Genomic DNA, 25,807 nt, shown 5'->3' with positions numbered 1-25,807 from the left:
TCCATTTCCATTAGCTAATTCAAGCGAGTAACCAAGATATTTCCAATCAAATAATCTAAAATGACATATCATTCTTAGATTTTTATTTTGAAGTTTCCTTGCGATTAAACGCGCTGTAAATGATAAACAATAGCAAAAGCGTGGGTGATCGACATTCTGCTTTTACCTAAACCTTTTCGGTTATAGCGAGTGTATCAAAGTAATGTTGATCCTTATTTAAGAATTCATCAGGGTCAAGATGTTTCACGTTTGAATTGAGTTTACTTCTTGTGAAGCTTTTAGAACTTTACTGTATAAGTGCGGCTGTAATAATTGTTATTTGTCATCAGTACTGTTTGAAAATTAAGCTATGAATCTCCAGACATGAAACATGAAAAAGCTGCTTTCAAATATCATTTTAGTGCCACTATTTATCCCTCAAGTCGTTTGCTTTAAGGTTTTATCAACTTGAGGGTGTGTTTTTTGTTTTTATCGTCAGCTTGTGTCTTCGATAAGCTAGACAGATTTATTTGAGATTAATTATAGCAATTATTTCAAATTATGCCAATGATACCAAACATCATTTGATATCGAGCTTTCAAAATAACCATTTATGGAAAACGGTAACAAACGAAAAAGGCTAAATCAAAGGAAATCTATAATTAAACCCTTGAACATGTAGCAATAATGGGTTTCGCAAAATAAGAGCTAGCTTTATAATCTCTATTCATTTCGGCTGCTTGAGAATGCGAACTTAGGAAAACAATAGCTGCATAGAGTAAAGAAATATCATAATAAATAAATAATATATAAATAATCACCCTCCTTGCAGCGTGAATGCTGAGTTACGAGAGCCCAGCTACAATCTGTTTTTATAAGAACGACTAATTGTCAGTTTTGGCTGGGCCGTTCTTATTTTTGGAGCATTCTAAGGGTGACGATGTTCTTGGATTTTAGTGTAAATGAAAATATAACAACCAATTAATTATTAGGAGGAGAACTGCAAGTGATCAATAGCAACAGCATTTAAGGTTGTTATTGTGAACAATTTTTTTTCTGCATTTTAGAACTTATCAGACTAACCAGAGCAATATTTGGATGCTATTTCAGCTCATGTTCATCTATCTCGTGTTCTTAACATGTTCTTAGAAGTTGGCTCTGCCAAATGCGCCACCAGTGCTTCCTAATATGTCTTGGAAATCGTCCACCTGGACGTTCAGTATTAAAATACGATTTTTACATTTCATTGTACAGGCTTGCTCCGACACCCCTACCCCACCCCCTCTAAATCGATGTATGCCGAATGGCAAAGTGTAGCAATGAAATCCTAAGTAAATGTCACGTGATATTAGATAAGATAGCTTCAAATGGTGGTGAGTTTACTTTTAACTTAAAACCGAACAACAATTAAATCCTAATATATTTCTTACAGTATCCTGTACTTTTAATCAATATCCTGTTACAACAGTTTTAAAACCGTCAGGTTGTCTCCCCTGTGCTTAGTTAACTACAAAGCAAACCAACCCCTTCTCAACATGGTAAACAAGCAACGCAGTACAAACATTGCTGGGTGTTTTGCTGGCGCCGTTAGCACGGGGAGCAAGGTTTGTGACACGGTTCTTGTCTATCCAGATGTTCATTTGCAATTCAAGTAGCTTTTACAGCGCGCACTTATATGACGTCACAACCGCCAACAGACCCACCGAGGCCTAGGAGCTCCTCACTTGGCTCACGCTTTCTTTACCTGAATCACCGCGCTTTTCATATCACAGCAACAACACAGATAACATATTGCTACGTACTGGACATTAAGCTAAGATGGTAAGCTGACTAAAGATTGTTAAAATGAAAATGATGGGATGAGAATTGAAAATGCCATAAAATGCATTATTTTAAGTGTTTTATGGTAATGCTATTTCTTATCTTGGGCCAAAACACTAAAGAAAAAGTTCAGAAACACAAAGCTTAGAAGCTTTTTTATAGATAAGTTTTTATCCCAATTTCGCTTGTTCTTATAACTATTTTACTTGTGCTTTTTAACCAGAAAAAAAAACCAAAATTGTACTTTTAAAATAAAAATCTTTTAGAAAAAAATGTCAGCTTGTATTGCTGATTCATAAAGATCTATTCTATTGACATTCGTCATTAAGAAATATCCCTTTTCTGACAATCATTCTTAACTGATTTCCATTGCTGGTTCCGCTTTGAAAATAATCCCAAACAAATAATTTCTTAAAGCATATATGATACGAAATTGAACACAGCATAATATGTATTTGGCCGTGAAAGTAATTTCGGCTTGCTTCGATAGTCCAATTTAAACGTCAATATTGATGAGCACACCAATGGACAATTTAATTTTGTTAGAATCAAAATTGGACTTGAGCCAGACCGAAGGACGAAGGATAAACTTCCTTGTCAAAATTTATTTTTGTAGAAACACAAACCAGGAAAAACAGATCATATAAAGAGGAAGTTTTTCTAAAATATCCTTGGCAGCCACAATAGATCTCACAAACATTTTTCTGCGCCGTCAAAGGGTTTAATTTCTATCAACAATTTCATTGTGTTTTCTACTAGCTTCACATCTTTTAGGAAATGCCTGCGGGCTGAGGGCGCTCGGCGTAGGTACATAATTGAAAGTTAAGAAGGAATAGAGAAAAAAAGGTTATATTCTACAGATGAACTCCTATTTAGTTAGTAAATATCTCCTTCAATTGAATGGATATTATAAAAAAAAATAGTTTGGAATTTCAAATTTATGCCGACAATTAATATGTCGCATCACCTTAGAGACGGCTTAGATAGCCTGCTCCAAGATAAATTCTCCTTAAGTAAAAAATTTATAAATAATGATGTCGAGAAGAATAACATCCCCATAACAATCTTAGTCAATGATGAAGACCACATTAGTAGCTTTAATAAAAGATGTGATTTTTTTCACACTGCTAACAAAGCAAAAAATATGTCTAATAAAAAAGCGTAGAAAAATACTTTCATCTTAAACATCATTTTGTAGATCAGAAATAAAAAAAACCTACGCACTTTCAAGTCGGGCAATTACATGTGATATTCTACCTTCTTAAGTACTGAATTCAGAATTGATGGGATAATCGTTTCCCGGTACCGACTGAAGAAGGCTTTTGTTAAATTTCATTTTATTTTTCATTTCATTTTCTTTGGCGACTTTTATCCAATACACACACAGACAACTTCAAGAGAAACATCTGACGTAAAAGTGTGAATAAGTTACCGACGTTAAAGGCCATAGTTGCACGAGAAAATAATATTTCTCCGACTTGAAACGCAATGATGATTAAATAAAACAAAGTACAGGTTGCAGAGATAACAGGGCAACTTTTCTGTTGAATTTCTCGAAAATTAGAAACCTATTCGACCAATGCTCTGGTGCGTTGCAAGGGAATTTTATACGGGTAATAAAAATTGCGCGTGCTATTTATTTGATGTGTGTGCGCCTTCATTCAGTCTGTGTGCATTTATTTGTTGTGTGTTTCTTTATCTGGTGTGTGTTCCTTTATTTGACGTGTTATATAACACGTACCAGATAAATGAAAACACACCAAATAAATGATATATCCTTTATTTGACGAGTTTTCCTTATTTGGCGGGCTTTCCTTTATCTGGTGCGTGTTCCTTTATTTGGTGTGTGTCCCCTTATTTGTTGTGCTTTCTTATTTGTTGTGTGTTAATATATCTGTTGTGTGTTTCTTAATTTGGTGTGTAATCCTTTATTTGGAACACACAGTTCCTTTATTTGGTGTGTGTTCCTTTATCAGGTTTGTGTTCTTTTATTTTATGATTTTAACTCGTTCAATGATAAACTATTAAAAACATTGCTGGTGCTGTTCGAGCCTGAGCTTTGTTTACTGGCAATACACAAAAGGAGGCAGGTTTGCTATTAATTGGCTAAGGGCAAACATCCAAAGCCTTTTATTACAAACCATAAAGAACAAATACATATTCGTAAAATGAATAATCTATCTAAGAATGAAGCTTAGATTAATGCCCAGTAAAGGTGAGGGCTGCAAACACGCTCACACGTGACTCAGCAAGGGATGGAAGGGAGGGAAAACAGAGATTTACCCAGATCTCCACGGGTCAAGGGCCAGGACGGAAAGGACGCATGTGTGCATAGAGCTGTCATATGATCCCATTGTCCCTAGATGGGGGTACTCAATGTAACAATCGCTGAGTCACGCGTCACTGTTATCCTCTAATAACAATCATGAGTACAATGAAAAAGACTACGGAAAACCATAAAGCTCCTATTTGTAGACAAATATTGTTTTTACGTGTTTTCCTCTATGTGGTGTGTTTCTGTATTTGCTGTGTGTTCTTTGTTTGTTGTGTGTTTCTTTATCAGGTGTGTGTTCTTTTATTTAACGTGTTTTCCTCTATGTGGTGTGTTTCTGTAGTTGCTGTGTGTTCTTTGTTTGTTGTGTGTTCCTTTATTTGGTGTGTATTTCTTTATCAGGTGTGTGTACATTTAGCTGATGTGTATTCCTTTATTTGGAACACACAGCTTCTTTGTTTGGTGTGTTCTTTTATCTGGTGTGTTTTCTTTTATTAACGTGGTTTTCCTCTATGTGGTGTGTTTCTGTATTTGCTGTGTGTTCTTTGTTCATTGTGTGTTTCTTTATTAGGTGTGTGTTTTATTTTACGTGCTTTCCTTTATGTGGCGTGTTTCTGTATTTGCTGTGATGTTCTTTGTTTGTTGTGTGTTCCTTTATCAGGTGTGTGTTCTTTGTTCTTTATTTTACGTGTTTTTCTCTATGTGATGTGTTTCTGTATTTGCTGTGTGTTCTTTGTTTGTAGTGTGTTTCTTTATCAGGTGTGTTCTTTTATTTGACGTGTTTTCCTTTATATGGTGTGTTTCTGTATTTGCTGTGTGTTCTTTGTGTGTTTCTTTATTTGGTATGTATGCTTGCGGGACGAGGGAAGGTGTTCTAATTAAAGGGAATTTTAGAAAATTTACAGTTGTTTTCCTAAACAAAAAAAGCATAACCATATATTGAACATTAATAGCCAACTATTACACGTTACATTTTATTTATTATCGAAATTGCTAAAAAATTTCATTGTCAATTTGACTTTTTCACATTTGGCTCAGGTATCTTTTTTTATTGCACAAAAGGGCTTTTGACTTGCACGTCTTGCTCTCAGTGTCAAGTGATATGTGAATTGGATCGACAGAGCAAGAAAATGGCAAGAAATTTTCCAATTCTCTATATAGGCTCAAGATTCCGCATACAAGGAGTTTCTCTTACCAAAAGCTTAATTCCAAATTTTAAAGAAATTTAGAAAATATGAAATTTAGATATTAGCGAGCAAAGTTGGCTTAATTTCTGATCAGAGCCCGACTTCTCCCTAAAAACGAGGAGAATTCATACTTTGAACATTTGAAAATTGCACTTAAGCCTCATATCTCGAAGATGAATCCATTAGAAAAAAAACACTTTTTGATATGTTGGTTTACATAACATAAGGAACCTCTATGCAAAAATTCAAGCTTACCGAAGTTACCCAGACCTTACTTTGGGAAAACTTGCCATTTTTTTGCTCTGTCAATTGGATCTTAAAGTATATGCTTGGAGTGGCAGATCATTGCAGTAATTCTAAGTTGTTTTCTTAATGTGTGTTCTTAGCAATGTGTTTTTGCATTTTTATCTTTTTGATTTTTTATTTTAACTGAATATGTTTTCGTAGATGCTTTCTAATAATTAAATGCATCATTAGAAGAACGTATAAACACATTGGTTAAGGCCCTGAACTAATGTCGTACTTCCATGAGCCGTATTCAATGCAAATTAATGCAAATGAGCCAGATTCATTGTTTTGTCTTCATTTGCATGGAATACGGCTCAGGGAAAGTACAACGTTTGTTCAGGGCCTAAGCGATAACATTAGAAATTTGTTGAAATGGTTGTGGCTGTCAATACGCAAGGGAGACATTCGCCTCAAGGCCCAACCGAAGCCTCATGAAAAACATTTTCTTGAGAATACAGTCGAACCTCTATTATCTAAGTCCAAATTACTCACTCTCATATTACTATAAACTTAACCCCTGTTTAGCAGTCGTCTCTATTGTGCGGGCGCGGGAATGGTCCTGTTGCCAGCTTAAATTGTTTTTGACCTCTTTTTAGCGTTCACTTGGCCGAGTCTCACCTAGTGTATATATCTGTTTCCTTCGTATCTTTTATGAGCGAGTAAAGCATTTGCACATGTACGTGCTGGATCGTTCGTGGTGTACAACTTCAAAAACGATATAGAACCGAAAAAAAGATAGCATTGTTTGCTGGAAAGAACGATATACGAAAATTTGTTGTTCAATTACTCTAGTCTATTTAGTTTTATCTCCATGTGATAAGTTTATAGGTCCTTGAAATTTAACATAGGGACATCTAACCTTAGGCAGCAATAAAGATGATCTTATAAGAGGATTACAAATTTAAGGACTTTTTTGAAGCATATCCGCGGGATCATGCATAAAAGGCACTTACGGTCGCTTACAATGAGCTCAAGTTCAAAGTTTTTTTAGCCAGGCCCCGACTGCGCTCAGTGGACCGACCGTTTGTCAGCACCCTGGACAAACGATAAATGTCCCTGTTATTACGAGTGGGGAGGCGGTGAACCGAGATTAGGGAGGAAAGTCGCATAAACTGGTATGAATCACGGCTAAAACGTAACCACATCAATCTATGACAACAGCTTCAAGAAATTGGCTTTTTTAGAGATATATTCGATATAGTGATAACGAACTATTACCAAGACCTCCTAGGGAGCACGAAAAACTAAAAGCAATGTAAATCGAAAATATTGCATGAAGCCAAAAAACACACACATTAACAAACATTCTTTCTTCTAAGCACTCGTATCAAAGTTTGGACATTTTTGTTAAAGGAGGTGTTGTTTTCATCTGACTTTCGTGACGCGGGTCAGTTCACTGTGCAGTAAACGCTTTTAGAATTATGAAAATCGCTTCGAAATAACGATACTTCTTGACCAAACCATTGAATGAAATAAGCTGGATTTATTTCTCAGGAAAGGTTAACAGTTCTGTAACTTTTTAGTAGTTTTGGATTGTTCAAATCTACAATATTCGAGTTAAAAACTTTAAAGGTTTTGTTTAAAAAAATGCTGATAGAGTGATACGGACCTACATACCATACTGTAACTTTAACACGAACCCTTCCATCCCCCCCACCCCCCCCCCCCCCCCCCCCACACAACGGACGGCCAAAGGTCCACTTTCATATATATATATATATATATATATATATATAACAAAAAATAAGATTAAGCACTTATTCATGAGCAGCGATAAAAACATCCAGCGAGCTGGGTGTTTTTGTCCCTCGCAAAACAGCCAAACTCGCTAATGCTTAGTGAACACTAGTGACATAACGACATAACAATATAGGCGCGCGCTCTCTTTTAAGCTCGACATAATGACATGGACATAATAACATTATGTTAAGGTTATGTTCATGCCGTTATGTCGGGCTTATGTCAAAATGTCGAACCATTCACACTTGGACCATATGAACATAAGGGTGCACGCGCCTATGTCATTATGTCGTTATGTCACTAGTGTGCACCAGGAATAATCGAAAAACAGCAGCTGGTATAAAAGAATCAAGGAAATATAGCTTTCAACACTGTGTTTCAAATGAGAAGGAGAGTGAAAAGGCTTCGCTGTTTCCCCTGTGCAATGAGATTTATTTTGTCCGCTTTTCGTTAGGAAACAGAATTCTTATGCAACGACAAGCTAATCTCCGATACAGAAACCAATAATGGATTGTTTGAATTGATGATTTCTGATAAAATACTAAATAGTTCTTGCGGAAGTATTAAATTTTTGAAAATTGAAAAATGTGTGTAACTTTCAGAGTTGAGCTTAGTGCTAAGTGAGCTAATAAAAAGATATACGAAAAAAATACAGTGGAAAAATAAAGAGGTGGAAAAAAATTGTTTATTTATTCATCGTAAACATCCTACGTGGGCAATTGCGATCCCAAAATGTTATTCGAATTCATATGCCAATTCTCCGGAAAAAATACGATTACAAGCATTGCAAAAATTCATGAAAAATGCTTTCTAAGACTAAGACTCGCCGCTTTTAAAAATAATCGCATTTCGATGTTTTTCAATAGATTTGCCTCTATTTTTCTTACGAGGAATCTATCGCAACTTTTCAAAGTCCAAATAAGGAAAACAATTGCATTGGCGCCTTCACAATACTTGTAGCTATAGCGAGTGGTGTTCAATCTCGTCGTACCGTAAAGTGTAGATTATTTATCGTCTTTTATCGCAGGGATATTAGGGAAGAGCCATCTGATTGGTCGCCAAACTCCATAAAGCACCACTTATAGAAAGTATTACTACAAAATGCCAGCCCCTTAGCTCGCTAATCTTGAATTTTTGTCACTCTGGAAATAATTTACCTTAAAATTAGCGCTGTTTGCTTTATCCATTGATTTTAGGCGATAGAGAATTCATTTTCTGAAATGAACGTTTATATTTCCTATCCCAGCAGGTAAACACTGTGCGAGATATTCTCGCGTATTTGACCGGATCCAAAATACAAACAGTGATTGAGTCAACAAGAATCAGTCAACACAGCCAGACCTGGTGAAAATGCCCTCAATGATGTATCCAAACGATTTGGATGTCTTCAAGCAAAACACTTCGAGTACTGACGCTCGACTAGAACTGGGCTCCGCGGAGATTTTCGCTTTGAGTCTTTACATTGGTGTCGTCGGTGTTTTGGGAGTTCTTGGGAATGTGCTCGTGGTGGCAGCGTTTTACCGCTACCGAAGCCTGAGAACTTCAACAAACACCTTTATTCTGCATCTTGGCCTATGTAATTTGATTCTGGCGTCAATGGATCTTTTGTTCACTTTACCATCAACAGCAAGTAAAAAATGGATGTTTGGACTTCACGCATGTCGCTTTTACGGACTGACTTACCACTTCTTCTGTTATGTTTCTCTTAACACTCTCGCTATTATTTCACTGGATCGATATTGGGTGATCACAAAGCCAGCCATCGGGATTAAAATCACCATCAAACGCGCTCTCATATGCATCGCGGTATCTTATGTCTACACGTTAGTGTTCTCTATACCTCTGTTCCTACAATGGGAAAGTTTCGAAGAAAAGATATTCTACACAGGATGCTATCTGACGACCACAAGATTGACGGTCAAGAGCCTTTTATACTCAATAGTACATGGCGTGTTTTTATTTCTTTTTCCCTTCGGGCTAATGATTTTTTGTTATGGATCCATATTCAAGTCAGTGAAACGCAAGGGCCGATACGGCGTGCGCCTGCGATCTAAGAAAAACAAGTGGATATTTGCCATCCAGCGGATTCCCCACTGGCGAACTGCACGTATGATAATAGTAGTTATATTCGTCTTTCTTGCCTGCTGGCTTCCTTATGTTATTGTTTCTACTTGTATGTCACTTGGGCGCCGCCCGCAGATTTCTCTTTTAACCTTAGAGATAACACTTCTCGTCGCAAAATCAGGAGTCATATATAACCCCTTCATATACGCCGCTTTAAACCTGAGATTCCGCACGGCTTTTTTTGAGATGCTAAGATGCGATAAATTTCTTGATAGAGCGAAGTGGGGGATCAAGAGCCGTGTCCTTACCGCTACAACTTTTGACTCGAGTGGACAATTCGTATCGCGCACTAGCGCGAGTAATTGCGTGGCGTCCTCGCGCGCACTCGTGACGCGAAGCGAAGCGTTTGAGCGAGTCGATCCCGAAGTGTGTGGGAATATTGAAGTTGATACTGAACCATCGATAGCAAGACCACACAGTGCACCGGTGGGTGGTTCTTGGATCAAATGTGACTCTGAGATCGATGACTGTGTGTGTCTTCCTAAAGACGAGCCATGGGACTCAAATCTTGAAAAAACGGGAGCGAAGCTGCTTTCTATGAAATCGTGCACCGATGACGACTCATTCTCTAATTCTAATTCAAACTCGGACAAAAGCGAGCAGAGCTTGGTAAATACACAACAGATCATAACTAAGGGCATTGTTTTGAAGCCAACGTCCTCGTCATTTCAGGTTATTGACGATAAATGTCCTTGCAAAGAAATATGGGAGACTCGAAATACATCAAAGTACCGAAGAAAAAAGTTTTCGGGCAGTGGAAAGGACGAGTCAACTTTCTCTTGCACGTGTGGCCCTAACGTGGTGCAACGGGGGACGTTACTCCAAAAGAAAAGGAAAGAAAAATACATCCAACAAACCGAAAATCGTGAAATAACGAACGGAAATCCACCCATAGCTGGATTAGAAATCTGTCCGAATTGTACCAAACTCATCAAGAAGGAGTATTGTACAAAAATGTCTGGTTTTTGCGACCAAGAAAGTTGCTTGCATGACCAACGTTTCTTGCGTGACTGTAAGAAAAACAAAAGGGAAAGGCGTTACAATCTAGGCAGACGAAGTCTAAACACCCTTGAGATAAGGCAGTCTAAAGACTCACTATACTGCGCATGCGTAGACCGCGCCGATATCAAAGGAATTCTAGAGCGAAAGCTGACTAGCAGAAGGACATCAGACGGGGTGCATTCTGGGATGATGGTGATGTCACGTGACTCATTCTGGAGGCGGCCAAGTCTAGTGTTGGCGAACAATGTCTACCCCATTACATTTACACCATCTCAAGAATTATAGGGACTTTAAGCAACGGTGACAGAAACGGGGACGACGACGGCAGAAAACAACGGAATTTGATTTAGATTTCAAAAGCAGCACATGAAAATGCGTTCTGTCTAATACATTTCAGCCGTTTTACACCAAACCATGACATGAAAAAAACAACTTTCACGGTCAATTAAAGACGCGCACGTTTGTTAAATCCTCTCACTACGTTCGCTACTGTAGGAATATTGCCATTAGTTTATTTTTTTCTGTTTCTGACTATAATGTTTTGCTTATTTCATTGCAATTAATTTGCAATTGATCGCCAAGCGCGAACGCATCTTTTTCGATCTCGTTTTCCTAGCCTTCGTCGTCGTCCTTGCTTAAGGTCAGTATTTGTCAGGATTTGTTCAAGTAATTTTCATGAGTCGTAATCAATGCAAAGTCTTGCAAATTAAAATTAAAAAATATGGACCCGGTTTTTGGATTAATTTCATTAATTTGCATTAAAAATACGGCTTTTAAATGTGGCCTAAAAGTCGGTTTAAACGTTTTGTTGCAATTTCTTTTACGCATCTGTCGCGGCGAAATTTTTCTCCTGCGCGCTACAACTCTAAATTGCCAAACTTTATTTTTGTCGCAACGATATCGCACACCTTTCAGACTTTTTCGAAATAAAAAAATGGCACGAAAGATGGGACAAAAATTGCAACAAAAAACCCAGGTATAAACCGGCCTTTATTGTTTCCCTTGTTCGTAATTAAACATCGAACTTAACGCTAGTATATATTACATACTTGATACAAAAAAAAAACATCGCATATCAATCAATTTTGTTTTAAAGACTGTCGATTTTCGAGCTTGCTTGATTAATTCCTTATTAGGATATTACATAAAATATTTTCGCTTTCCGCGTAAACTTGCAGGAATTTGATTTTAATTGATTTTGCTGAGATTGAAGTGATTTGGGCCATTTTAAAAAGTTGGCTGCCCGTTTTAGAATATCACAGGTATCCCGGGGGCTGGCCCCAAGCTTTCTTTAACCTTATAGATAAACGGCAGCCATCGATTGATTTGTACATGTTACCGATAGAAAGGGAAATTTTGGTCGCCTCCATGTCCCTCGGAATTCACAACCGGTGACGACTTTCAAGATTAATTTTGGGTGAAAGAAAATGCCCCTAGAGGTTCTGGAACCAAAACCGGGCTATTCTTATTACGTGGCTTTGGGGGTAAAGAATCATATTTTGAAAATTAATAAATGGTTTGAAAGCTTCTCGATACACTAATCATACTCTTAATTTTGCTTTTATTATTTAAAAACACCAAAGAAAGTATGCCTAGTTAATTGAAACATGTGTTACAAAAACTTAAAGACGATACAAATTATATTTACAATGTAACGTGTTTTTTTTTACTTTAAAAACAAGAGTGTAAGTCTCATAGAGGAAGTTTACCTGGCTGTTTAAAAGGTTTATCGAGAGTTAAAGAGTTCAGAGTGTAACCTCCATTTTAACGGGCGCCCAATGGTCTGAATACTCTGCCAGCCTTAGAAGGTAACTGCTTTATGCTATGTCCGGCTTACGAAGGTCTCTCGTTCGAAACTATGTCCTCCACACGAAGGTGCCTGCTCAATGTCATGTCCGCTTTACGGGGGGGGGGGACTGCCAATGCTATATCCGCCTTACGGAAGTTTCTGTGCAAGGCCTTATCCATATAAGTGAGGTACCCTCTCAATGTTATGCCGACTAACAAAGGTGCTAGTCCCTTCTTCTGGTTGGAGTCTACCACCCGTTTCTTTGAGGCCGTTTGATCATTGCCTCGAGGTCCTCGTACAGTACGTTGAGTTTTTCTTCGAAGAATTGTGCAAGCGCTGGTCTTTTTGTCTTAAGGGTTGGCGTGAGGAGACCTTCCTCCACTGTGAACAGCTCTGGATGAAGATAGATGCCCTTTACCTGTATTTAAAGAGCAACTGTAAGGCACACCTTATTTTTTTTCAACCAATATTTGAAGATACTATGAGAAGAAATATCAAAGTAGCCACCTAAAAATAAAAATCTTAAAAAATAGACCGTTTGTATTAAAAAAAATAAAATTATTGTTATATTTACAAGCATAACAATAACTAAGGAGTTGTTAACATATTCAGCAATGTGTGCCTATGTATTAATTTCTTTATTATCGGGTTTCCAATACTAATATTTCTAATATTTTCTCCTCAGAAAGGCACTTTACGCCAGCAAATGTAAAAAACATATGCCAATTATTTACCTGTTCGAGAGAATTTAATTTGGCTTCTTTCCCTTTAGCGATCATGTCATCGTGTATTGCCTGACGCACAGTCTGGTAAAGGAAGCAAATAATTATATATAATATATTACCATAAATAAGTCGTTACCATAGTTTCTCAAAATCTTCAACCTTACGATGGCTATATCATCATCATCATCATCATCATCATCATCATCATCATCATCGTGATCATCATCATCATCATCATCATCATCATCATCATCATCATCATTGTCGTCATCATCATCATCGCCATCATTATCATCATCATCATCATCATCATCATCATCATCATCATCATCATCATCATCATCATCATCATCATCATCATCATCATCATCATCATCATCATCATCATCATCATCCCTACCATCGCCCTAGCCTCACAGAGGTCACCTACTTGGTTTTGACAGAGTTGTTTTATGCCCCCTTCGATGTCATGAGTCTTCGCCCATGGGATCAGCACTTCTGCATCCGGGACAACAACCGCCACGATGAACGACTAGAATCAACAGTAGAAACAAGGCACCTATTACCTTTTCTATGTTATGCTCTCATATTCAGGCAGTTTCCACGTGACGTACATGTGGAGCAGCTATGTGTATTGTGTTAGTCCTTACCTTCAAGCTATTACCGTGAACAAACACTTGCGCCACGAACATGCTTCGCAAGTAGGCGTTCTGAATCTTGGCTGGCGCAATATACTCGCCCTGTGAAAGAAAAGAAGCTTTGTGGATGATGTGAAAGAAAGCTGTATTTGCCGATGTAAGATACACTTCATATAATTTTCCGACAGTGACGTTTCCCGAAATTTAGCGTCATGTTATCTTTACCTGTGACAGCTTAAAGATGTGTTTCTTTCTATCAATGATACGAAGTGTTCCATCCTAGGAATAAGAAAATATAATGTATCTTATATTTCACCATTCACTAAAAATAAAATAGTACCTCTCCGCATTTTAAAAAACTCATCATTCACCTTTTATCGGCAAACCATATAACTCACCTCACCTATGCTTTTAACTCGATCACACTGTATCTGTGCTTTCTGAGTATCTTATAACTTATTATTAGCTTCGACAGCTCTGTTTATTCATAAATAAATAGAAATAAACAGCCTTGAGAAACAAATCACTCTCACTGCAGCGAGTGAGTCGAATGTAAAGCAAAGGCGCCTCAGGCAGCCGCCAAACGACTCATGTTTGACCGACATGACGGAAAAACCTGGAAAATTCGCAATTCGAGATAGAGAAAGAAGACATATTTTCTTACAATGGCCATCGGTTTCTTGTATTCCGGACTGATTTTTGAAAAACAAATAACGTGAGGCCGAAATGCACATACCCAGATTTTGGCTTTTTAAGATATTTCTTCCTTGATCATCCTTGCGCTATGTATGAACTCAGGGACGAAAAGCTCAAATTTCAATGACACTTTACAAAAAGTTGCATCAATTTAAAAAAAGTCTGCATTTGATATTTTGTTTGCTATTACTCACCAAGTACTTAGAGAAATTTTCCGCCTTATTAGATCTGAAATGAGCTTATTTGAAGCGTTGTCATGTTTTTCCTTTTTCCTCGCCTCATAGCACATCTCAATGCTCGACTAGCCTCGCTCGTCTTACCTGCGTCCATTCCCCGATGTCTCCTGAATAGAACCAGCCACTGCTGTCAAAAGCTTCCTCGGTCCTCTCGGCATCGTGCAGGTAGCCCTTGAACACATTGCGCCCGCGGATACAGATCTGGAGAAGAAAGCCGGACTGATAGGTTTAGAGTTTCAATTCCTTTGCACATCATTATATTTTGTGTTATTACGTTTAATAGAGCGTCATTAGCATTGTAACCCGGCCTCTTTGGTTATTGCTTGCTTAATAGTAAACATTTCGCTTCTCGTCCCTGTTTTCTGCTCGTGTTTTAGGCAGCATTTCGTACCTCTCCTTGATTATTGCTTGCGTAATAGTCCATCTCTGGAACATCGACGAGCTTGACAGTAGCGCAGGGAACTGGGGCACCGACGTGACCTGATGGAACAATAGCCCACGCTGTAACGCTCACAGTCCATACTTTTCCCTACTCTTTAGGGTCAATGTGAATGCTAGGGTGTTTATACTAATGGTAACTTATGTGCTTCTGGGCTTTATGATAAAGAGCACAATCTAACACGACCCCATGTAAGACTTGATCAAATTCACTCGTGACCTTAGAAAAGTGGCATAATAGTTCAGTGGTAAAAGCTTTGTCTTTCAAACAAGAGGACGACGGCTTTTATTTCAGAGGTGTCAAAATCTGGCTCTCTACGTTGTGCAATTTAAGCCCCCGGTCTTCTGGGAAAAGGAAGATCAACCGGAGGTCCCTTTTCTCGTTGCACATCATTGTCCTGTACTGGGGGACGATGTACTGGGGACGCTGGTCGGTGGTACCATCTTCAGTGACAATGCTTACATAATAACGTACACTTGCGATTGTAAACTGCTCTACACATGACGACACGAGTAAAATCAGTTACATGTGAAATGCATTTGATCATGTCTCTCGGTGTTAATTTTCGCTATACAAGCTCTTTAAACATGTCATTTTTTTCATGTCATTTTCGTCCCGTTTATATACCTGTATTGAAGTCCTTTAATCTTTGCATCGTGACCATTGCTGTTGTTTCTGTTGAACCATAGCCTTCATTCAGCTAAAGGAATAAACGTGAAAAATCACACTTTGCTACATATATTACATTAATTACAAAATTTGAATGGCTAAACTTTTTATTCTTTTGGTGTTAGAGTGATAACAATTTCTCTGGCATTTTACATACTTCTACGTGCTTGTTTACTAGCTACTTACTAACGGAACTTCATGTAATTGAATACGTACATAGCATCCCATGACGCATCTGATGAATGAAGTCACGCGTGCGGAGAGGGGGGCGGAGCCGCACGTGATGATGCGCACATTCCCGCCAATCAGATCCTAGAGGGGAGAAGGTAGGGAAACAAGTCAGTTATCATTATATCAGATAATTGTGCCACCAAGCAGATCTTAGAGGGGAGGGGGTAGGGAAACAGGTCAGTTATCATTATATCAGATAATTGTCCCGCCAAGCAGATCTTAGAGGGGAGGGGGTAGGGAAACAGGTCAGTTATCATTATATCAGATAATTGTCCCGCCAAGCAGATCCTAGAAGGGGTAGGGAAACAGATCAGTTATCATTATATCAGATAATTGTCCCGCCAAGCAGATCTTAGAGGGGAGGGGGTAGGGAAACAGATCAGTTATCATTATATCAGATAATTGTCCCGCCAAGCAGATCTTAGAGGGGAGGGGGTAGGGAAACAGATCAGTTATCATTATGTCAGATAATTGTCCCGCCAAGCAGATCCTAGAGGGGGTAGGGAAACAGCTCAGTTATCATTATATCAGATAATTGTCTCGCCAATCAGATCCTAGAGGGGGTAGGGTAACAGCTCAGTTATCATTATATCAGATAATTGTCTCGCCAAGCAGATCCTAGAGGGGGTAGGGAAACAAGTCCGTTATCATTATATCAGATAATTGTCTCGCCAATCAGATCCTAGAGGAGATAGGGAGACAGGTCAATTATCATTATATCAGATAATTGTCCCGCCAAGCAGATCCTAAAGGGGGTAGGGTAACAGCTCAGTTATCATTATATCAGATAATTGTACCGCCAAGCAGATCCTAGAAGGGGTAGGGAAACAAGTCCGTTATCATTATATCAGATAATTGTCCCGCCAAGCAGATCTTAGAGGGGAGGGGGTAGGGAAACAGGTCAGTTATCATTATATCAGATAATTGTCCCGCCAAGCAGATCTTAGAGGGGAGGGGGTAGGGAAACAGCTCAGTTATCATTATGTCAGATAATTGTCCCGCCAAGCAGATCCTAGAGGGGGTAGGGAAACAGCTCAGTTATCATTATATCAGATAATTGTCTCGCCAATCAGATCCTAGAGGGGGTAGGGTAACAGCTCAGTTATCATTATATCAGATAATTGTCTCGCCAAGCAGATCCTAGAGGGGGTAGGGAAACAAGTCCGTTATCATTATATCAGATAATTGTCTCGCCAATCAGATCCTAGAGGAGATAGGGAGACAGGTCAATTATCATTATATCTGATAATTGTCCCGCCAATCAGATCCTAGAGGGGGTAGGGAAACAGCTCAGTTATCATTATATCAGATAATTGTCCCGCCAAGCAGATCCTAGAGGGGGTAGGGAAACAGCTCAGTTATCATTATATCAGATAATTGTCCCGCCAAGCAGATCCTAGAGGGGGTAGGGTAACAGCTCAGTTATCATTATATCAGATAATTGTCCCGCCAAGCAGATCCTAGAGGGGGTAGGGAAACAGATCAGTTATCATTATATCAGATAATTGTCCCGCCAATCAGATCCTAGAGGGGGTAGGGAAACAGCCCAGTTATCATTATATCAGATAATTGTCCCGCCAAGCAGATCCTAGAGGGGGTAGGGAAACAGCTCAGTTATCATTATATCAGATAATTGTCCCGCCAAGCAGATCCTAAAGGGGGTAGGGTAACAGCTCAGTTATCATTATATCAGATAATTGTCCCGCCAAGCAGATCCTAAAGGGGGTAGGGTAACAGCTCAGTTATCATTATATCAGATAATTGTCCCGCCAAGCAGATCCTAGAAGGGGTAGGGAAACAAGTCCGTTATCATTATATCAGATAATTGTCCCGCCAAGCAGATCCTAAAGGGGGTAGGGTAACAGCTCAGTTATCATTATATCAGATAATTGTACCGCCAAGCAGATCCTAGAAGGGGTAGGGAAACAAGTCCGTTATCATTATATCAGATAATTGTCCCGCCAAGCAGATCTTAGAGGGGAGGGGGTAGGGAAACAGGTCAGTTATCATTATATCAGATAATTGTCCCGCCAAGCAGATCTTAGAGGGGAGGGGGTAGGGAAACAGCTCAGTTATCATTATGTCAGATAATTGTCCCGCCAAGCAGATCCTAGAGGGGGTAGGGAAACAGCTCAGTTATCATTATATCAGATAATTGTCTCGCCAATCAGATCCTAGAGGGGGTAGGGTAACAGCTCAGTTATCATTATATCAGATAATTGTCCCGCCAAGCAGATCCTAGAGGGGGTAGGGAAACAAGTCCGTTATCATTATATCAGATAATTGTCTCGCCAAGCAGATCCTAGAGGGGGTAGGGAAACAAGTCCGTTATCATTATAACAGATAATTGTCTCGCCAATCAGATCCTAGAGGAGATAGGGAGACAGGTCAATTATCATTATATCTGATAATTGTCCCGCCAATCAGATCCTAGAGGGGGTAGGGAAACAGCTCAGTTATCATTATATCAGATAATTGTCCCGCCAAGCAGATCCTAGAGGGGGTAGGGAAACAGCTCAGTTATCATTATATCAGATAATTGTCCCGCCAAGCAGATCCTAGAGGGGGTAGGGTAACAGCTCAGTTATCATTATATCAGATAATTGTCCCGCCAAGCAGATCCTAGAGGGGGTAGGGAAACAGATCAGTTATCATTATATCAGATAATTGTCCCGCCAATCAGATCCTAGAGGGGGTAGGGAAACAGCCCAGTTATCATTATATCAGATAATTGTCCCGCCAAGCAGATCCTAGAGGGGGTAGGGAAACAGCTCAGTTATCATTATATCAGATAATTGTCCCGCCAAGCAGATCCTAAAGGGGGTAGGGTAACAGCTCAGTTATCATTATATCAGATAATTGTCCCGCCAAGCAGATCCTAAAGGGGGTAGGGTAACAGCTCAGTTATCATTATATCAGATAATTGTCCCGCCAAGCAGATCCTAGAAGGGGTAGGGAAACAAGTCCGTTATCATTATATCAGATAATTGTCCCGCCAAGCAGATCCTAAAGGGGGTAGGGTAACAGCTCAGTTATCATTATATCAGATAATTGTCCCGCCAAGCAGATCCTAGAAGGGGTAGGGAAACAAGTCCGTTATCATTATATCAGATAATTGTCCCGCCAAGCAGATCTTAGAGGGGAGGGGGTAGGGAAACAGGTCAGTTATCATTATATCAGATAATTGACCCGCCAAGCAGATCTTAGAGGGGAGGGGGTAGGGAAACAGCTCAGTTATCATTATGTCAGATAATTGTCCCGCCAAGCAGATCCTAGAGGGGGTAGGGAAACAGCTCAGTTATCATTATATCAGATAATTGTCTCGCCAATCAGATCCTAGAGGGGGTAGGGTAACAGCTCAGTTATCATTATATCAGATAATTGTCTCGCCAAGCAGATCCTAGAGGGGGTAGGGAAACAAGTCCGTTATCATTATATCAGATAATTGTCTCGCCAATCAGATCCTAGAGGAGATAGGGAGACAGGTCAATTATCATTATATCTGATAATTGTCCCGCCAATCAGATCCTAGAGGGGGTAGGGAAACAGCTCAGTTATCATTATATCAGATAATTGTCCCGCCAAGCAGATCCTAGAGGGGGTAGGGAAACAGCTCAGTTATCATTATATCAGATAATTGTCCCGCCAAGCAGATCCTAGAGGGGGTAGGGTAACAGCTCAGTTATCATTATATCAGATAATTGTCCCGCCAAGCAGATCCTAGAGGGGGTAGGGAAACAGATCAGTTATCATTATATCAGATAATTGTCCCGCCAATCAGATCCTAGAGGGGGTAGGGAAACAGCCCAGTTATCATTATATCAGATAATTGTCCCGCCAAGCAGATCCTAGAGGGGGTAGGGAAACAGCTCAGTTATCATTATATCAGATAATTGTCCCGCCAAGCAGATCCTAAAGGGGGTAGGGTAACAGCTCAGTTATCATTATATCAGATAATTGTCCCGCCAAGCAGATCCTAAAGGGGGTAGGGTAACAGCTCAGTTATCATTATATCAGATAATTGTCCCGCCAAGCAGATCCTAGAAGGGGTAGGGAAACAAGTCCGTTATCATTATATCAGATAATTGTCCCGCCAAGCAGATCCTAAAGGGGGTAGGGTAACAGCTCAGTTATCATTATATCAGATAATTGTACCGCCAAGCAGATCCTAGAAGGGGTAGGGAAACAAGTCCGTTATCATTATATCAGATAATTGTCCCGCCAAGCAGATCTTAGAGGGGAGGGGGTAGGGAAACAGGTCAGTTATCATTATATCAGATAATTGTCCCGCCAATCAGATCCTAGGAGGGTAGGGAAACAGCTCAGTTATCATTATATCGTCAGATAGTTTTCCCGCCAACCAGAAAATGTAGAATTGATCTATGTTTTTTGTGTAATATTTAATTGATTAATGATATCTGTGTAATATTGACTATTGACAAATGATGTGCGGTTACGTCACGCAAATAAAAACATTCCACTCCCAATTTATGGGAAGTATGTAATATTACCTGAATTTTCTTAAATACCAGTCGATCCCAGATGGTGTCTTTCCGTATTATTCGTCTGGCATGAAAGAAAAAAGTGTTTCCTGCGAATAAGGAATACCTACGAAGGGGAACAGATTCAAGAAGGCCATAGGGGCACAATCAGCATGCCACCACAAAGAAAAAAATGATTAACATATCCTTTTTAACTTGACAACCTTTTCAAGTCCTGTTCTTTTGAGCGAATGGCGATACCAAATATCCATTTCTTGATTTTGCTGCGCGAGACTTGAGCAGTTACCTCGAGAAAAAAGGATAAAAACACAATTAATCAATGTAATATGTGTAAGTCACTCACTTTATCCCTCATAGGAAGAAAACGTTGTGGGTGGGGGTATGGTACTCCAGTTTCAAAGAACCTCTCAATTGACCATAATGATATTGTCATAAACACGTTTTTTTCTCTACTGATTACGAGTCACAAAGTTGACGAAACCCTCGCGGCATGACAGCCTTGAAGGCATTCCAAATAAGAAATTGATTAGCTTTCTTATATAGAAGTTACGGCGTTTGACAAAAACGACAATTTTGGCTTAATTTTCTTGATATGCAAAAATTTTTGGAATAGTTCAATTGTAATGTCAAATTAAAAAAATTATGCTTGAAAAGCTGCGTATGGTTTCTCGCATTTTTTTATAGAATCAGATGCATATCAAACATAAGTTGCCTGTTGGAGTCTGGGGCGAGCACTCGTATGGTAGTAAAAAAGAGTGGTCCCGGGACCTATTCAATATGGCTGCCATAAAAAAGAAAGGAAAACACGATTCCCTGAAAGTTAACTTGATAATGCTTTAATCAGACGCCGTTAAGCGGCCAAAACTGCAAGAAAAAGATTTAAGTGGGCTTTCAAATTTTGTATGTTCTCAAAACAAGAGGAATAACAAATATGTTGATATGATAATACAGACATTGGGTATCAGACAATTGGAGGAGACGCTGGGAGTGGGGGAGCTTGTACGCTATAGAAAGGACGGCTAAATTAAGTTAAATTATTATCAATGGCTCTCTGTCTTAACCTGGAGCAAAGAGCTTCAAGAGCCTCAGACATCGGAAAAAAATCTAATATTATCGGTACAGGTCTAGTCACATGCCCTAAGACGGACGGCCTCTTAAAGTATGTAAATACCTACTTTGTCATAAATTGCGTTCAAAAGTCTTGGAACAGCGGCAAACACTGTCGGTCTGCAAATAACAACAAGTTCTAAAGCTATAAAACAATTTCTTTTGACCTAGTTTACGGTCGCTATAATACTACGTGTCGAATTTGGTTTCAACAGAAGCAGGCAACTGGGCCATTAGATAACCAACGAACTAAATTCGTACTCAATCCATTTATGTTATTATCTTGATAAGGTATAAATATCTGTGTTTTTAATTGCTACTGGATTCATGCTCGATGCGGCTTCAATGATATAATGGACATGCGCAGTAGCTGATTACGCGTTCAATGGAGCAGGCCTAACCTCTCAACAAAAAGTCCGTAATTATGTGATGACAAAGAACCAGAGAAAAAAGAGGAGTCAATCCTTATAGGACATTAATTAACACATATTTCATTCGTGTTAACTGCCTGGCAGCACAATGCGACTTTTAAATAGGACTGGATTATTCAGACCCCGTACTTATAAACGTAGAGCAACTCAGCCCATGGTACCCTGGGTACCAGAGCCTCCAGACTTCTCTTGTCCAGTGACGCACAGCCAACGTTTGCTGGGTCCCCTGTGATTCCTGCTATATGATCGAACTCGTTGATGTGACTTTGTTTTGTTTTCTCACCGCAAAGCTTTGAAGTCATCCATGAGAAACTCTCGCTTGCCGTGGTAGAGTCCAATCTTAGCTCCAGCCATCATCATAAGGACCTGATTGTAAAGTAGCAATGATGATGATGATGATAGTAATAAATAGCAATGATGATGATGATAATTATATCTGTATTAACTATAGAAAGATAGCGCAGCTAGATCCGGATGTATGTCGCTGGATTGTGCTCGATGTAAGCTCCTTCCTATCTACGTTGGCCTCTCTTTAGCCAACACCAACGAATTCAACATTAAATTAATGTCACTTAAAATACACCCACTTCCATGGCATAACCTTCCTAATCAACTGTGAGTTTGCAAAATTATTTTGATAATACAATTCATTGTTTTTTAACCACATAAAAATATATGGCCTCATTCGTATAGTTGTTTTTAAGCCTGCTCTTCAGACCAGTACGCGTCGGTAGACACCAGCATAAAAGATATTCCGAGGTGTAGAAAGATAGCGTTACGTCATTCGGTTCGTGGCTCACCTGTGTACATCGCTCGTACATGTGTTCTGGTGGAAGATATGAGAGGTGGGTATCCTGTGGTGTAAGCTCCTCTCCGTCCTATGAAAAGAAAAAAATAAGAAAATAGTGATCATCCACCCGAAATTTAGACCCAAAACTATAAGCTGCTCTAAGCTACCGAGGGTTACCTGCTTAATGAGGAAGAGATAGGCGGACATATCACTGATGATGTTGTCGTGTGTCAGAATAACGCCCTTTGGGAAGCCTGTGATAAAAGAAGAAACACTGAGTATCTTTAAGTGCAAATCTGACTATCGTATTGTTATGGAATCAATATACACTTTTTAAAGTTCCTCAACGTTTGCAAGTTTAACCTGTGGTTCCACTTGTCCAGCTGATGGTGAAGGTATCTTCTGGTCTCGCAGGCTAAATAAGAATACGCAAGAAAATGTATGCATTCAATTAATATTAGACAGAGGATAGTTACCCTGAAGAGCAAGCCGGTAGGCAGCTAAATGAATAGTACGAATGTGGCCCGAGGCGAGGGTAAACTACACCGTGGAGAACGTCTCTATACAGTGCCATAGGAGGGGAGGGGTAGGGGATATTCAATAAGTTTGAATCCCCACTGAAATGAACGTCCTTCTCGGTTGATACCGCTTTTTGTGATATGGGCCTAAGATTTGCGTATTTTCTCTTATAGTAAAATAAGATGAATAAGAATGTTACTTACGACTTTTTCATGTGGATTATTGATTCCTATTTTCTGTAAAAAAAAATAAAGAAAAAGTAATGGTCGTCAGAAAAGGTAGGAGTAATGCAGTCCTCAAGGCGAATTATCTTTTGTGGAACCAAACAACGTAAATTAGTTGGCCTACTTCAAGAATGCCGCGAAGCATCAGAATGCGTGAAGTGATGTAGGGGGGGGGGACTCCCTATATCCATCGGACGGGGATCATCGTTGTATCTTTTAGGGTGAAACTTTGGAGCCGTGGGTATCTTTTAGGTGTGAAAATGAGAATGCCCAGATTTTTATATCATGTATTTTTGTATCTTTAAGGGTGCTACTATAGCCATCGCTCATCTTACTTGCAGCTCATGAAAGAGCGTTAAAACTTTTCAATCTTCCATTAAAGTCAGTTTTCAATAAGGAATAATTATCTTGCATAATAGATTCAGGACTTTTCGAAAGAGTTACGCAACACGGCCGGTATGTCGGATTTGGTTTTCGACTTTTCCACCTCCCCCTCGTTGACGTGACATGCCCTAACACACTTCGCACTAAGCAGCTCTTTGCCTCTACCAAACTTCCATTCCATAACTAAACTCCGCCCAGACAATGAGCGTCATTGTTGTCGAAATAAAAAGACTTCACTCTCCATGCTTTCAGATTATGCTCAGCCATGCAGAGCGAGTGAATGTTGACATGTGTAGCTGGTCGTTTTAAGCCAGCGTACGGTTAACATTACAAACAAACCTCCACTTCGTCGAATGAGATAATCCGAATCCCCAGGATGTCAGACTTATCTCTTCTGACCTCCCCAGCGCCGCTGATCACTATAATGCTCTTCAGAGTGGGAAGCAGGTGCGCATGCTCCAATAGGAAATTCACTTTCTTCTTATGGCAAACGATAGTAGAAAGTTTCGCTGCAAGTGAAAAAAAATACGTCAAAATATTAAGATGTGGACATCGAGACAAACTATAAAGAATAATGAGAATGGTTGACTCATGACTGGAATCAGTTTTAATGTAAGATGCTTTTTTTAGTGTAGAATCTAGCGTTTGCTATGCAGCTTTTGGGCCCATATGAGTCATGTTGGTAATCTGACCACGTGACTTTACCCTTGTTGATGATGACACAGGCCTCAGTTCCATGCGATTCATATATGGGAACTGTGAACACGTGAACTTACCCTTGTTGATGATATATGTACAGGCCTCGCTTCCATGCGAGTCATATATGGGAGCAGTGAGCACGTGACCTTACCCTTGTTGATGATATATGTACAGGCCTCGCTTCCATGCGAGTCATATATGGGAACAGTGACCACGTGACCTTACCCTTGTTGATGATGTATGTACAGGCCTCGGTTCCATGCGATTCATATATGGGAACTGTGAACACGTGACCTTACCCTTGTTGATGATATATGTACAGGCCTCGCTTCCATGCGAGTCATATATGGGAGAAGTGACCACGTGACCTTACCCTTGTTGATGATATATGTACAGGCCTCGCTTCCATGCGAGTCATATATGGGAACAGTGACCACGTGACCTTACCCTTGTTGATGATGTATGTACAGGCCTCGGTTCCATGCGAGTCAAACATGGGAATTGTGACCACGTGACCTTACCTTTGTTGATGGTATATGTACAGGCCTCGCTTCCATGCGAGTCATATATGGGAGCTGTGATCACGTGACCTTACCCTTGTTGATGATGTATGTACAGGCCTCGGTTCCATGCGATTCAAACATGGGAATTGTGACCACGTGACCTTACCCTTGTTGATGATATATGTACAGGCCTCGCTTCCATGCGAGTCATATATGGGAACAGTGACCATTGAAAACATCTGACACGCGAGGTCCGCGAGTAGCCACTGAGACAAATAAAGAAAACCGGGTGAGTCACATGATTTGCTTTCTTCTTCCTTAATTAATCAACCTTCGGTATAAAAGGGATTTTTATGCAGGCTACCTCGCGGAGAGCAGAATTCCATAACAAGAAGCTAAAAAGATATCAAAGGATCAATTTCAGAATTATCTATAATTTTACAAACATCAATAGTGCAAAAACAACTAAATTTCACAATCTTCTCTGAGAACTGGACAGATATCAATTAGAGACTGGAGAGGATTTAAAATAATAGAAAGTCAGGTTATGTTATTCTCAAAAGCGCACACTAGAATAGAGTCATTTCAAACGAGAGTACACTGTTTTTGGAATGCTATTTTCAATCATATACTCTTTGATGTTGCTTTTGCAGTTGTTTAGAAAACAAAATTCCAAGCAAGTCGCCGTTATTACCTCCGTGACCTGTCTGTCTACTGTGACATGTTTGCCTACTGTGACATGTCCGTATACCGTGACATGTCTGACTACCGTGACATGTCCGTATACCGTGACATGTCTGGCCATCGTGACA

General features: G+C 39.5%; 2 protein-coding genes across 4 annotated transcripts in view; one reads left to right on the top strand and one right to left on the bottom strand.

Moving 5' to 3' along the window:
- Positions 1 to 1,662: 1,662 nt before the first annotated feature.
- On the top strand, positions 1,663 to 11,144 carry LOC5517519 (melanopsin-A). The gene is made up of 2 exons (XM_032361988.2): positions 1,663 to 1,800; positions 8,534 to 11,144. Exon 2 carries the CDS (start codon positions 8,638 to 8,640, stop codon positions 10,696 to 10,698), a length of 2,061 nt encoding a protein of 686 aa, XP_032217879.2. The 5' UTR covers positions 1,663 to 1,800; positions 8,534 to 8,637; the 3' UTR covers positions 10,699 to 11,144.
- An 813-nt stretch (positions 11,145 to 11,957) lies between these two features.
- The window catches only part of LOC5517557 (long-chain-fatty-acid--CoA ligase 1), a 62,347-nt gene continuing 48,497 nt past the window's right edge, over positions 11,958 to 25,807 (bottom strand). For 2 of the 3 annotated variants that reach the window (XM_048734031.1, XM_048734033.1), the window contains 19 exons: positions 25,162 to 25,261; positions 24,133 to 24,302; positions 23,389 to 23,421; positions 23,030 to 23,081; positions 22,844 to 22,920; positions 22,677 to 22,754; positions 22,160 to 22,242; positions 21,514 to 21,565; positions 20,542 to 20,624; positions 20,348 to 20,444; positions 15,822 to 15,917; positions 15,564 to 15,636; positions 14,889 to 14,977; positions 14,582 to 14,698; positions 13,791 to 13,844; positions 13,578 to 13,667; positions 13,358 to 13,459; positions 12,937 to 13,008; positions 11,958 to 12,620 (listed from right to left, as the gene is read on the bottom strand). In XM_048734031.1, the coding sequence (XP_048589988.1) occupies positions 12,450 to 12,620; positions 12,937 to 13,008; positions 13,358 to 13,459; positions 13,578 to 13,667; positions 13,791 to 13,844; positions 14,582 to 14,698; positions 14,889 to 14,977; positions 15,564 to 15,636; positions 15,822 to 15,917; positions 20,348 to 20,444; positions 20,542 to 20,624; positions 21,514 to 21,565; positions 22,160 to 22,242; positions 22,677 to 22,754; positions 22,844 to 22,920; positions 23,030 to 23,081; positions 23,389 to 23,421; positions 24,133 to 24,302; positions 25,162 to 25,261 (1,689 nt within the window). In that variant the 3' untranslated portion in view covers positions 11,958 to 12,449. The remainder of the gene's footprint in view (positions 12,621 to 12,936; positions 13,009 to 13,357; positions 13,460 to 13,577; positions 13,668 to 13,790; positions 13,845 to 14,581; positions 14,699 to 14,888; positions 14,978 to 15,563; positions 15,637 to 15,821; positions 15,918 to 20,347; positions 20,445 to 20,541; positions 20,625 to 21,513; positions 21,566 to 22,159; positions 22,243 to 22,676; positions 22,755 to 22,843; positions 22,921 to 23,029; positions 23,082 to 23,388; positions 23,422 to 24,132; positions 24,303 to 25,161; positions 25,262 to 25,807) is intronic. The other variant, XM_048734032.1, reaches the window with a different exon arrangement.

This window comes from Nematostella vectensis, chromosome 11, assembly GCF_932526225.1.
Source record: "Nematostella vectensis chromosome 11, jaNemVect1.1, whole genome shotgun sequence".
Classification (NCBI taxonomy): domain Eukaryota; kingdom Metazoa; phylum Cnidaria; class Anthozoa; order Actiniaria; family Edwardsiidae; genus Nematostella; species Nematostella vectensis.
This window is presented reverse-complemented; position numbering and strand designations above follow the sequence as displayed.

What these genes read in the sequence shown, in the direction of transcription:
- LOC5517519 (XM_032361988.2), top strand. Translation starts at nt 8,638, where the DNA reads ATGCCCTCAATGATGTATCCAAACGATTTGGATGTCTTCAAGCAAAAC.